The sequence below is a fragment of the Salmo salar genome, chromosome ssa18 (genome assembly GCF_905237065.1).
Source record: "Salmo salar chromosome ssa18, Ssal_v3.1, whole genome shotgun sequence".
Lineage (NCBI taxonomy): Eukaryota > Metazoa > Chordata > Actinopteri > Salmoniformes > Salmonidae > Salmo > Salmo salar.
This window is the reverse complement of record NC_059459.1, coordinates 42327227-42341607: the sequence shown is the minus strand read 5'-3', so window position 1 is coordinate 42341607 and position 14381 is coordinate 42327227. Positions and strand designations below refer to the sequence as shown.

Genomic DNA, 14381 nt, shown 5'->3' with positions numbered 1-14381 from the left:
TATTTACTGTCCCCTGTAGGTTCCTTCTGTTAGTTTAGTATTTACTGTCCCCTGTAGGGTCCTTCTGTTAGTTTAGTATTTACTGTCCCTGTAGGGTCCTTCTGTTAGTTTAGTATTTACTGTCCCCTGTAGGTTCCTTCTGTTAGTTTAGTATTTACTGTCCCTGTAGGGTCCTTCTGTTAGTTTAGTATTTACTGTCCCCTGTAGGTTCCTTCTGTTAGTTTAGTATTTACTGTCCCTGTAGGGTCCTTCTGTTAGTTTAGTATTTACTGTCCCCTGTAGGTTCCTTCTGTTAGTTTAGTATTTACTGTCCCTGTAGGGTCCTTCTGTTAGTTTAGTTTTTACTGTCCCCTGTAGGTTCCTTCTGTTAGTTTAGTATTTACTGTCCCTGTAGGTTCCTTCTGTTAGTTTAGTTTTTACTGTCCCTGTAGGTTCCTTCTGTTAGTTTAGTATTTACTGTCCCTGTAGGGTCCTTCTGTTAGTTTAGTATTTACTGTCCCTGTAGGTTCCTTCTGTTAGTTTAGTATTTACTGTCCCTGTAGGTTCCTTCTGTTAGTTTAGTATTTACTGTCCCTGTAGGGTCCTTCTGTTAGTTTAGTTTTTACTGTCCCCTGTAGGTTCCTTCTGTTAGTTTAGTATTTACTGTCCCCTGTAGGTTCCTTCTGTTAGTTTAGTTTTTACTGTCCCCTGTAGGTTCCTTCTGTTAGTTTAGTATTTACTGTCCCTGTAGGGTCCTTCTGTTAGTTTAGTATTTACTGTCCCTGTAGGGTCCTTCTGTTAGTTTAGTTTTTACTGTCCCCTGTAGGTTCCTTCTGTTAGTTTAGTTTTTACTGTCCCCTGTAGGGTCCTTCTGTTAGTTTAGTATTTACTGTCCCCTGTAGGTTCCTTCTGTTAGTTTAGTATTTACTGTCCCTGTAGGTTCCTTCTGTTAGTTTAGTTTTTACTGTCCCCTGTAGGTTCCTTCTGTTAGTTTAGTATTTACTGTCCCCTGTAGGTTCCTTCTGTTAGTTTAGTATTTACTGTCCCTGTAGGGTCCTTCTGTTAGTTTAGTATTTACTGTCCCTGTAGGGTCCTTCTGTTAGTTTAGTATTTACTGTCCCCTGTAGGTTCCTTCTGTTAGTTTAGTATTTACTGTCCCCTGTAGGTTCCTTCTGTTAGTTTAGTATTTACTGTCCCCTGTAGGGTCCTTCTGTTAGTTTAGTATTTACTGTCCCCTGTAGGGTCCTTCTGTTAGTTTAGTATTTACTGTCCCCTGTAGGTTCCTTCTGTTAGTTTAGTTTTTACTGTCCCCTGTAGGTTCCTTCTGTTAGTTTAGTATTTACTGTCCCCTGTAGGGTCCTTCTGTTAGTTTAGTATTTACTGTCCCCTGTAGGTTCCTTCTGTTAGTTTAGTATTTACTGTCCCCTGTAGGTTCCTTCTGTTAGTTTAGTTTTTACTGTCCCCTGTAGGTTCCTTCTGTTAGTTTAGTTTTTACTGTCCCCTGTAGGTTCCTTCTGTTAGTTTAGTTTTTACTGTCCCCTGTAGGTTCCTTCTGTTAGTTTAGTATTTACTGTCCCCTGTAGGTTCCTTCTGTTAGTTTAGTATTTACTGTCCCCTGTAGGTTCCTTCTGTTAGTTTAGTATTTACTGTCCCCTGTAGGGTCCTTCTGTTAGTTTAGTATTTACTGTCCCCTGTAGGGTCCTTCTGTTAGTTTAGTTTTTACTGTCCCCTGTAGGTTCCTTCTGTTAGTTTAGTATTTACTGTCCCTGTAGGTTCCTTCTGTTAGTTTAGTTTTTACTGTCCCCTGTAGGGTCCTTCTGTTAGTTTAGTATTTACTGTCCCCTGTAGGGTCCTTCTGTTAGTTTAGTTTTTACTGTCCCCTGTAGGTTCCTTCTGTTAGTTTAGTTTTTACTGTCCCCTGTAGGTTCCTTCTGTTAGTTTAGTTTTTACTGTCCCCTGTAGGGGTCCTTCTGTTAGTTTAGTTTTTACTGTCCCCTGTAGGTTCCTTCTGTTAGTTTAGTATTTACTGTCCCCTGTAGGTTCCTTCTGTTAGTTTAGTTTTTACTGTCCCCTGTAGGGTCCTTCTGTTAGTTTAGTTTTTACTGTCCCCTGTAGGTTCCTTCTGTTAGTTTAGTATTTACTGTCCCCTGTAGGGTCCTTCTGTTAGTTTAGTATTTACTGTCCCCTGTAGGTTCCTTCTGTTAGTTTAGTATTTACTGTCCCCTGTAGGGTCCTTCTGTTAGTTTAGTTTTTACTGTCCCCTGTAGGTTCCTTCTGTTAGTTTAGTATTTACTGTCCCTGTAGGGTCCTTCTGTTAGTTTAGTTTTTACTGTCCCTGTAGGGTCCTTCTGTTAGTTTAGTTTTTACTGTCCCCTGTAGGGTCCTTCTGTTAGTTTAGTTTTTACTGTCCCCTGTAGGTTCCTTCTGTTAGTTTAGTATTTACTGTCCCTGTAGGTTCCTTCTGTTAGTTTAGTTTTTACTGTCCCCTGTAGGGTCCTTCTGTTAGTTTAGTTTTTACTGTCCCCTGTAGGTTCCTTCTGTTAGTTTAGTATTTACTGTCCCCTGTAGGGTCCTTCTGTTAGTTTAGTTTTTACTGTCCCCTGTAGGTTCCTTCTGTTAGTTTAGTTTTTACTGTCCCTGTAGGGTCCTTCTGTTAGTTTAGTTTTTACTGTCCCCTGTAGGGTCCTTCTGTTAGTTTAGTTTTTACTGTCCCCTGTAGGGTCCTTCTGTTAGTTTAGTTTTTACTGTCCCCTGTAGGTTCCTTCTGTTAGTTTAGTATTTACTGTCCCCTGTAGGTTCCTTCTGTTAGTTTAGTATTTACTGTCCCCTGTAGGGTCCTTCTGTTAGTTTAGTATTTACTGTCCCCTGTAGGTTCCTTCTGTTAGTTTAGTATTTACTGTCCCCTGTAGGGTCCTTCTGTTAGTTTAGTATTTACTGTCCCTGTAGGTTCCTTCTGTTAGTTTAGTATTTACTGTCCCTGTAGGGTCCTTCTGTTAGTTTAGTATTTACTGTCCCCTGTAGGGTCCTTCTGTTAGTTTAGTTTTTACTGTCCCTGTAGGTTCCTTCTGTTAGTTTAGTATTTACTGTCCCCTGTAGGTTCCTTCTGTTAGTTTAGTTTTTACTGTCCCCTGTAGGTTCCTTCTGTTAGTTTAGTTTTTACTGTCCCCTGTAGGGTCCTTCTGTTAGTTTAGTTTTTACTGTCCCTGTAGGGTCCTTCTGTTTGTTTAGTATTTACTGTCCCCTGTAGGGTCCTTCTGTTAGTTTAGTATTTACTGTCCCCTGTAGGGTCCTTCTGTTAGTTTAGTTTTTACTGTCCCCTGTAGGGTCCTTCTGTTAGTTTAGTATTTACTGTCCCCTGTAGGTTCCTTCTGTTAGTTTCGTTTTTACTGTCCCCTGTAGGGTCCTTCTGTTAGTTTAGTTTTTACTGTCCCCTGTAGGTTCCTTCTGTTTCTCACACACACACTGAACTCGTTTCGCTCAGCCCATTGTTACAGGGTACAGACAGACAGTAGTGATGCATGGGTTGACTCATAACCGGCAGTCCCATGGTTATATCCTGGCAGGATTACAGAGAATTCTATGTTTTTCATGCAGGAAAAAAAAAATACAAAACTCATAAAAATATCTTGCTGAGTTATGTAAACGCAGATCTGAATTGCTTCTCATTGTAATAATACGCTCTCGTTGTCAATAAAATTCCTGCATCCAGGAACTGGCTTTCTATCAGCAAACAGCACTCTGCCTGATGTGGAGCCACTTTTCTCTGGTTATTTGACATTTTTTCAGGTAAAAAACTAGATTAACTTCAAGCAGAACACTAGGAAATATAGCTAGCTACATATGTTTCAATGATAAACATTAGGAAATATAGCTAGCTACATGTTTCTATGATAAACATTAGGAAATATAGCTAGCTACATATGTTTCTATGATAAACATTAGGAAATATAGCTAGCTACATATGTTTCTATGATAAACATTAGGAAATATAGCTAGCTACATATGTTTCTATGATAAACATTAGGAAATATAGCTAGCTACATATGTTTCTATGATAAACATTAGGAAATATAGCTAGCTACATATGTTTCAATGATAAACATTAGGAAATATAGCTAGCTACATATGTTTCAATGATAAACATTAGGAAATATAGCTAGCTACATATGTTTCTATGATAAACATTTGGAAATATAGCTAGCTACATATGTTTCTATGATAAACATTAGGAAATATAGCTAGCTACATATGTTTCTATGATAAACATTAGGAAATATAGCTAGCTACATATGTTTCTATGATAAACATTAGGAAATATAGCTAGCTACATATGTTTCAATGATAAACATTAGGAAATATAGCTAGCTACATATGTTTCAATGATAAACATTAGGAAATATAGCTAGCTACATATGTTTCAATGATAAACATTAGGAAATATAGCTAGCTACATATGTTTCTATGATAAACATTAGGAAATATAGCTAGCTACATATGTTTCTATGATAAACATTAGGAAATATAGCTAGCTACATATGTTTCTATGATAAACATTAGGAAATATAGCTAGCTACATTTTGTTTCTATGATAAACATTAGGAAATATAGCTAGCTACATATGTTTCTATGATAAACATTAGGAAATATAGCTAGCTACATATGTTTCTATGATAAACATTAGGAAATATAGCTGGCTACATTTTGTTTCTATGATAAACATTAGGAAATATAGCTGGCTACATTTTGTTTCTATGATAAACATTAGAAATACAATGGCCATGCGTCATTTTTGCAGAATTAAGCATTTCTTTCAGTAAAATGATACATCAAATGTAGGCCTCATTTTGATTTGGAAACAGGAGTAGAGAAATTGGATTTCCTTCTGCATCTTGAGAGAATATGAATGTGGAGTTACCATCTGTAGAGGTGTTATCTCTCTCTATCAGCATCATAGAAGCTGATAGTAGTTAACACCTCTACAGATGGTATCTATCTCTATCAGCATCATAGAAGCTGATAGTAGTTGACACCTCTACAGATGGTATCTCTCTCTATCAGCATCATAGAAGCTGATAGTAGTTAACACCTCTACAGATGGTATCTATCTCTATCAGCATCATAGAAGCTGATAGTTGTTAACACCTCTACAGATGGTATCTATCTCTATCAGCATCATAGAAGCTGATAGTAGTTAACACCTCTACAGATGGTATCTCTCTCTATCAGTATCATAGAAGCTGATAGTTGTTAACACCTCTACAGATGGTATCTATCTCTATCAGCATCATAGAAGCTGAGGAGTAGTTAACATCTCTACAGATGGTATCTCTCTCTATCAGTATCATAGAAGCTGATTAGTATTTCAACCATATAAATATGCATCCTGGCCCAACTGAAATCTTATCAGAAACACCTGTCATTCACACAGCTTTCTATGTCCATACAACCGGTCAAACGGATGTCATTTGGACATTTTCCACAAAAAATATCTACTTTTTTGTATTTTTTAGTTATTGCATTTTTCTCCCTGGTCTGTGAATGTCTTTGGTCCACGACAGAAGCAGAGATCACAGAACTTTACCAATGTCAGCTAGATTGAAGCGTTCTTTCTATCGGTTTATGTCATTTTATCCAGGTGAGCAAGGGTTCGTTTAGTCTTCTAGGGCAACGAGAAATGACAGAAGAGAAGCTGCATGTATTTAATCGACTAATAAATAAAATGTCAGCAATTTTAGAAGCAGAAACATATCTTAAGCTAAAAGAATCGTGGTTCTGCCATCTCTGACTGTAGCCTACAGGACATTTTCCATATTATCAGGTTATGGTCTGCGGCAGGCCTCACATTATAGTCCACCAGTTACAGAGGGGTTATTAGACAGCTATGTGTGAACAAACAGCTGACCCGCGCACCACTAACACAAAGTCTCCCTCTCACTGTGTTCTGGTAGCTTCTCTGGGCTCGCTGCTGGATTGTTCCAGGAAGGGAAATAAACACAACAACCCTTAGCCCAAAGTGGTACCCTATTCCCTACGTAGTGCACTACCTTTGACCAGGGCCCTATAGGGAAGTAGTGAACTATGTAAGGACTAGGGTGCCATGTTGTTGTTGTGTGGAATGAAACGAGGCAGGCAGTGGAAGGGATTTGATTACATTTCAAGGAACTCTCCTCCTTTATAATATGGAGGTTGCTGATTGATTAATACCAGACTGGTAACAAATCATTTCAGGGCCAGTCAAATGATTCCAGGTCACAAATGCTCTGGAGTAATATGATCACATTTTTTGGTTCTAGTCAAGATTCTTCACGAGTGTGGTCTCAGTACTATGATGGGGTCTAAAACCAGACTGAAGTGTTTCCTGCACATTGTTTGTCTTCAGGAAGGCAGTGAGTTGCTGAGCAACAGCTTTTTCTAACATTTTTAAGAGGAATGAGAGATTCGATATAGGCAACATTGTTTTACATTTGCTTTCTAATGATCATGATTTTATCGTCAAATAAGTTCATGAATTCATCACTGCTGAAGTGAAGGCCATCCTCACTTGGGGAATGCTGATTTTTCGTTATGTTTGTGACAGTATCAAACATATATATTTTTTTATATTGTTTTTATTCTCCTCAATCAGGTTGGAAAAGTAGGCTGATCATGCAGCAGTGAGGGCTCTTCGATACTGCATGGTACTGTCTTTCCAAGCTAGTCGAAAGACTTCCTGTTTGGTGTAGCGGCCATTTCCTTTCCAGTGTTCTGGATGCTAGCTTCAGGGCTCGGGTATTTTCTGTCTACCAGGGAGCTCATTTCCTGTGACAAATGTTTTGTTTTTAGACGTGCGGGTATTACGCAACCTTACATTTAGATAAATCAGTTAACCACCTAACCAAGGTTTCTACTCTGACATCCTTGGGTAGGTGGAGGGAGTCTGGAAGGCCATCTAGGAATCTTTAGGTTGTCTGAGAATTTATGGCACTGCTTTTTATCCTTGTTTAGGTCTGAGCAGATTATTTGTTGCGATTGCAAATTCATCCCTTCATGCCTATGTCTGTGTCTCAAATGGCACCCTATGCAGTGCACTACTTTTGACCAGCTCCATAGCTCTCTGGTCAGAAATAGTGCACTATGTAGGGAATAGTGTGCAATTTGGGCTGAGCCTGAGTCTCAGTTCATTGTGTCTGAGCAGCATAAGCTCCTGTAGACGTACGAGGACAAGTTAATTCTGTTAAATATACCTGCCTGGTGGGGTGGAGGGATACCCGTGGTGACAAGGCCCTTTTTAATTATGCTGTCATGCACCTTGGTAAAGTAATCCCATCGACCGGGGCCCCGCATGGCATCCTTCCCCCAGCAGGAGAGGAGAGGTAGAGTCCTCCCCGACCTTGTTGGAAGTGGTGTGTGTGTGTGTGGTAGAACATATGCTATGTTGTTAGTGTCCAGGGTATTGATGACTGTGTTTGCAGCAGACATGACATGTGTCAGTCTGTGTGGGTGGTCTGTGAGCTTGGCTGCTGCTATGTTTTAGTATGACGCCCACACAACCATCCTGCCACGTAAGAGAGACAGGTCTTATTGCCTTTTCCTGTCCATTAATATCCTCTTCTCTTCTTCTCTCCCCTCAGCCATCTATAATTACCATGTCCGTGGAGACGAGGAGCTGTCACTACAGATAGGGGACACAGTCCACATACTAGAGACGTATGAAGGTAGGAACACACTAACTGATGACACAGTCCACATACTAGAGACGTATGAAGGTAGGAACACACTAACTGATGACACAGTCCACATACTAGAGACGTATGAAGGTAGGAACACACTAACTGATGACACAGTCCTGATCAGGTTATAGAGGATAATTGTAGATGATTCTGTCATTTTCAGTGACGCTGGTGTTTTGGTAAATGTCTCCGTTAAACTCTTAGCTGATCTGTGCAATTTCCACCCTGTCAGAATGTTTCCCATATGACCCCCTCCCCCATTGTGTTTTGTAGATGACAATTCTGCTTGATGCTAATTCTAGGTGTTGTTTCCTTTGCCGTGTAATATGTCCTGTTGTCTTCACCTCCAGGCTGGTACAGAGGACACAGGCTGAGGAGGAAGTCCAAGAAAGTGAGTTGATATTTTTACATTCAACGGATCATCTCAGCTGTTCCCTTTGTCTATTCAGGGGTGTTGGAGTGTCATTCCAACATCTGAAATGACTGGCTGAAATCAAAACAAGTTCAGCTAAGTCTTTGTTAGTCATAATGTTATATACTATGATGTTAATAATGTCGATAACAAATCGAATATTATTTTGTATCAGTGTTCGTTTGTCCTTTCTTTCCACCCTTCTCTTCTGCTATGCAATGGACTCAGGATGTCATTTAACCTCATGAAATGACCGATCTGAAATCAAAACAAGTTCAGGCTTTATAGCGCCTATCAATCTATTTATTGTGTGTCCTGTTTTTCCCGCCTTCTGTTCCAGGGGATCTTTCCTGCCTGTTACATTCACCTCAAGGAGGCCACCGTTGAAGGCAATGGGTCAGTGCTGATTCTGTTCATTATGTTTGCGGATATTTTAACACTTTATTGAGACAACATGGAAATCAGATGGGGAGGCAGGCTGGTGGCAGAAATAGAGTGAAAGGTGGTTCCAGGGATTGAACCCTGGTCTCCAGTCGCGACTCGTATAGAAAAGGTGGTTCCAGGGATTGAACCCTGGTCTCCAGTCGCGACTCGTATAGAAAAGGTGGTTCCAGGGATTGAACCCTGGTCTCCAGTCGCGACTCGTATAGAAAAGGTGGTTCCGGAGATTGAACCCTGGTCTCCAGTCGTTACTCGTATAGAAAAGGTGGTTCCAGGGATTGAACCCTGGTCTCCAGTCGCGACTCGTATAGAAAAGGTGGTTCCAGGGATTGAACCCTGGTCTCCAGTCGCGACTCGTATAGAAAAGGTGGTTCCGGGGATTGAACCCTGATCTCCAGCGGGGACTGATATATGTGACTTGTACCGGGAGTGTTACCCACTCAACCATGGCTCTAGTGCTGCTTCCAATGGTATCCTACTGAATTATTTGGGGATTGTGGGCAATTTGAGATGATTGCTTCCACCTTCTACTTGTGTAGTTGTTGTAAACTAGCCCTGGTCCCAGATCTGATCTCACTAGGCCTGGTCCCAGATCTGATCTCGCTAGGCCTGGTCCCAGATCTGATCTCGCTAGGCCTGGTCCCAGATCGGATCTCACCTAGCCTGGTCCCAGATCTGATCTCACCTAGCCCTGGTCCCAGATCTGATCTCACCTAGCCCTGGTCCCAGATCTGATCTCACCTAGCCCTGGTCCCAGATCTGATCTCACCTAGCCTGGTCCCAGATCTGATCTCACCTAGCCCTGGTCCCAGATCTGATCTCACCTAGCCCTGGTCCCAGATCTGATCTCACCTAGCCCTGGTCCCAGATCTGATCTCACCTAGCCCTGGTCCCAGATCTGATCTCACCTAGCCCTGGTCCCAGATCTGATCTCACCTGGCCCTGGTCCCAGATCTGATCTCACCTAGCCCTGGTCCCAGATCTGATCTCACCTAGCCCTGGTCCCAGATCTGATCTCACCTAGCCCTGGTCCCAGATCTGATCTCACCTAGCCTGGTCCCAGATCTGATCTCACCTATCCCTGGTCCCAGATCTGATCTCACCTAGCCTGGTCCCAGATCTGATCTCGCTAGCCCTGGTCCCAGATCTGTTTGTTCTTTTGCCTACTCCAGTGTTTCCCAATCTCGGTCCTGGGGACCCTAAGGGGGGACACGTCTAGTTTATTGCCCTAGTACTACACAGCTGATTCAAATAACAAACTCATCATTAAGTGTTGATTAAATGAATCAGCTGTGTAGTGCTAGGGCAAAAAAATAAACGTGCCCCCCTTAGGGGCCCCAGGACCGAGTTTGGGAAACACTGAGCTACTCCCATTGTCATACCATGTCAATTCAAGAGGACAGAAACAGATCTGGTTCCAGCCTAGTGAGATCAGATCTGGGACCAGGATACTGGAATATGAGTAATTGCTAGGTTGTGGAGTATTTGGTTGTAGTGATACGTGACCCTTCCTCACTGGTTTGCACGGCTCCTTTGAAGGTCTTTGAAGGCATCACAGCACAAATCAGCAATCAGATCACGACCCATTAGTATTTCATTTTCATAAGAACAACCTACATCTGGAAAAACCTTTTAAGCTGTGACGTAATCAACTGAAGGAAGTAGTTTCAAAGTAGTTTTGACGAGGATATTTTTGTCAGAAATAAACGTCACATTTTGTTTTAAAAGGCCGTAGTTGTCAGTACACAGTGTGAGACTAATTAGAATTCCAATTAAAACCAGTCGGAATCCAGCTTTTATGCCAGTAAACTCAAGGATCAATAGATGTTTTACACTGAGCTCTCTGTAATGTGAAATATTGATTTAAAAAAAAAAAGATTCGCACTGCGAAGGGAAAACTCTGACTCGTCTCATATCGCTTTCAAACAACGTTAAAGATTGAGCGACATGTCTGCAGAAAAGAGATTACTCTGTATAACATATAGGTTACAGCTTCTAGAGGGACAGTAGAGTACTCTGTATAACACATAGGTTACAGCTTCTAGAGGGACAGTACTCTGTATGACATATAGGTTACAGCTTCTAGAGGGACAGTAGAGTACTCTGTATGACATATAGGTTACAGCTTCTAGAGGGACAGTAGAGTACTCTGTATGACATATAGGTTACAGCTTCTAGAGGGACAGTAGAGTACTCTGTATAACATATAGGTTACAGCTTCTAGAGGGACAGTAGAGTACTCTGTATAACATATAGGTTACAGCTTCTAGAGGGACAGTACTCTGTATAACACAGGTTACAGCTTCTAGAGGGACAGTAGAGTACTCTGTATAACATATAGGTTACAGCTTCTAGAGGGACAGTAGAGTACTCTGTATAACATATAGGTTACAGCTTCTAGAGGGACAGTAGAGTACTCTGTATAACATATAGGTTACAGCTTCTAGAGGGACAGTAGAGTACTCTGTATAACATATAGGTTACAGCTTCTAGAGCAGTGGTTCTTAACCTTGTTGGAGGTACTGACTCCCACCAGTTTCATATGCGCATTCACAGAACCCTTCTTAACCTCTCTGGGCCACCTACTCAACAGCCAGTTGAATCCTGTGGCGCGTTATTCAAATCCTTAGATATGCTATTACTTCAATTTTTAAAAAATATGACTATTTTACACCATTTTAAAGATAAGACTCTCGTTAATCTAACCACACTGTCCGATTTCAAAAAGGCTTTACAACAAAAGCAAAACATTAGATTATGTCAGCAGAGTACCGAGCCAGAAATAATCAGACACCCATTTTTCAAGCTAGCATATAATGTCACATAAACCCAAACCACAGCTAAATGTAGCACTAACCTTTGATGATCTTCATCAGATGACAACCCTAGGACATTATGTTATACAATACATGCATGTTTTGTTCAATCAAGTTCATATTTATATCAAAAACCAGCTTTTTACATTAGCATGTGACTAGCATGTGACTAGCATTCCCACCGAACACTGCCGGTGAATTTACTAAATTACTCACGATAAACGTTCACAAAAAGCATAACAATTATTTTAAGAATTATAGATACAGAACTCCTCTATGCACTCGATATGTCCGATTTTAAAATAGCTTTTCGGTGAAAGCACATTTTGCAATATTCTCAGTAGATAGCCCGGCATCACAGGGCTAGCTATTTAGACACCCAGCAGGTTTAGCACTCATCAAAGTCAGATTTACTATAAGAAAAATATTCTTACCTTTGTTGTCTTCGTCAGAATGCACTCCCAGGATTTCTACTTCAATAACAAATGTTGGTTTGGTCCAAAATAATCCATCGTTATATCCAAACAGCGGCGTTTTGTTCGTGCGTTCTAGACACTATCCTAAAGGCTAAATAAGGGTGACGAGCATGGCGCAATTCGTGACAAAAGAATTCTAAATATTCCATTACCGTACTTCGAAGCATGTCAACCGCTGTTTAAAATCAATTTTTATGCAATTTTTCTCATAAAAAAGCGATAATATTCCGACCGGGAATCTGCGTTTAGATAAACAGACAAAGGAAAAGAAACCATTCGGTCGAAGCGGGCACGCGCATAAGCCCATAGTACTCTGAGTGGCCACTTGCCAAAAGCGATAAAGTGTTTCAGCCAGAGCCTGCCTCGATATCGTTCAACGTTTTCCCGGGCTCTGAGACCCTATGGACGATGTAGGAAGTGTCACGTTATTGCACAGTTCCTGAGTCTTCAATAAAAAGAGCCAAGATGAAACACTACTTCTCAGACAGGCCACTTCCTGCTTGAAATCTTCTCAGGTTTTGGCCTGCCATAGGAGTTCTGTTATACTCACAGACACCATTCAAACAGTTTTAGAAACTTTAGGGTGTTTTCTATCCAAAGCCAATAATTATATGCATATTCTAGTTACTGGGCAGGAGTAGTAACCAGATTAAATCGGGTACGTTTTTTTATCCAGCCGTGCAAATACTGCCCCCTATCCCCAACAGGTTAATTGGAAAAATAAAATTCAAAACATAGGTATATATTTTACTGGTGCACAAAATGAACCGTGCATCAACATCAGTGTTCAAAGAACAAAACCATTAAAACATGATTTTCACACAAAAACATAATAATGAATATTTACTGCAAATCAGTGTGACTTCTGCTGTTGCCTTTCAGAGACCAGTTCAGAAATGCGCGGCTTCACCTTGGCAAGTGCCACTCTCATGTCATTTTCGCAACAAAGTCTGTTCCTTTTCTTCGTTTTTATGTCCAGCATCCTCGAAAAGAATTGCTCGCAAAGATATGTTGTAACAAACGGTATGAAAATCTCCAGAGCTTTCTTAGCAATAACAGGGTACGTTACCATTTGTTGACACCAAAACGTTGAGAGCGTTGTTGTTCTGAAGAGTTGCTGTTGAACCTGGCTCTGCTGAATTTCAATGATTTCATCGAGGTATTCATCATTGACATCTGTTGTCTCAACACTAAACGTGAACGGCTGTCTCACCCATGCTGGATATGACTCTCTTGTAGGGAAGTATCCGTCGAGAGACTTTGCAAGCTCATCTAAGTGCGTAGCAATTGCTTGCTTCAGTTCCGCGGGTACAGAAATGTCTCCGATTCCAGATACATCTTCGATCTTACTTACACAGTCGTCCAGCAGGGGAAAGTTTGCGAAGTTATCGTTCTCTGTTCGTCATTTCCATAACGGTAGCTTTTTTTGAAAAGCCTTCAGGTTTTCTTCCGCTTCGATGATGTTGACTCCACCGCCCTGCATCTGTTGATTGAGATGATTGAGAGCTGCGAAGATATCAGCCATGTACGCTAAAATGAGAATGAACTCAGAATTTTTTAAGCAATCTGCATGACGATGTTGGTGCTCTTGCAAAAACAGGGCTAATTCCACACGCACGGCAAAAACACGATTCAGCACCTGTCCCCGGGATAACCACCGAACGTTAGAATGGTACAGAAGTACCTCGAATTCAGAGCCCATTTCTTTACACAGCTCACTGAAGATGCGGTGCCTCAGAGGACTATTTCACGCATTCCACTACAATTTTTAATACTTCTGCCAGTTTTGGAGGCAAGGTTTTTGTTGCCAACGCATGCCTGTGCAGAATACAATGCGTAACAATGATGTGTGGTGCATCGGCTTTCACTCGCGCACCAAAACCAGACTTTCTTCCCAGCATGACTGGAGCTCCGTCCGAACAAACTGCAGAAACCATATCCCACGAAAGATTGTTGTCTTTGAAGAAGTCATCCACAAGTTTCTTCACATCGGCTGCCTTAGTTGTTGTCGTAAGAGGCTTACAAAATAAAAAATCTTCCTTTATCACGTCGTCTTTCACATAGCGTACAAATACAGCAAGCTGGCTTAGATTGGAAACGTCTGTGCTCTCGTCGAGTTGAAGGCTGAATTTTGCCGGGCTTGAAATCAGATCTGCAACTACTTCAGCCAAGATGTCTTTGCTCATGTCCTCTATTCTGTTGCTAATGGTGTCATTTGAAAGAGGAATTTGGGATAACTTAACTTCAGCCGCTTTTCCCAGCATGATATTCGCCATCTTCAACACAGCTGGTTTTATGAGTGTTTCACCAATGGTGTGTGGTTTGCCCTGCTTTGCGATCAGGTAAGCAACTTCGTACGATGCTGTGAGGATCGGTTTGTTGATGGGTACAAAGCCGAGAACAGGCAGAGTAGCCTTTTCATCGAATCTGGCTCTCTTCACCTTGAATTCAGCGAGCGTTGTGTTCTTGTATTGTCCATCTCCATGCAGCTTAAGGAAGTGTTCTCTTAGTTTTGCCGGTGCTAGACTAGAATTGCTCAACTTGGCAT

General features: G+C 41.2%; 1 protein-coding gene across 10 annotated transcripts in view; it reads left to right on the top strand.

Moving 5' to 3' along the window:
- The window catches only part of LOC106613940 (dedicator of cytokinesis protein 1), a 729054-nt gene that overhangs the window by 38227 nt on the left and 676446 nt on the right, over positions 1–14381 (top strand). For 5 of the 10 annotated variants that reach the window (XM_045701156.1, XM_045701154.1, XM_045701151.1 and 2 more), the window contains exons 2-4: positions 7590–7673; positions 8039–8079; positions 8441–8496. In XM_045701156.1, coding sequence (XP_045557112.1) covers positions 7590–7673; positions 8039–8079; positions 8441–8496 — 181 coding nt within the window. Of the gene's footprint in view, positions 1–7589; positions 7674–8038; positions 8080–8434; positions 8497–14381 lie in introns of all 10 variants that reach the window. The other 5 variants (XM_045701155.1, XM_045701148.1, XM_045701152.1 and 2 more) reach the window with 1 other exon arrangement.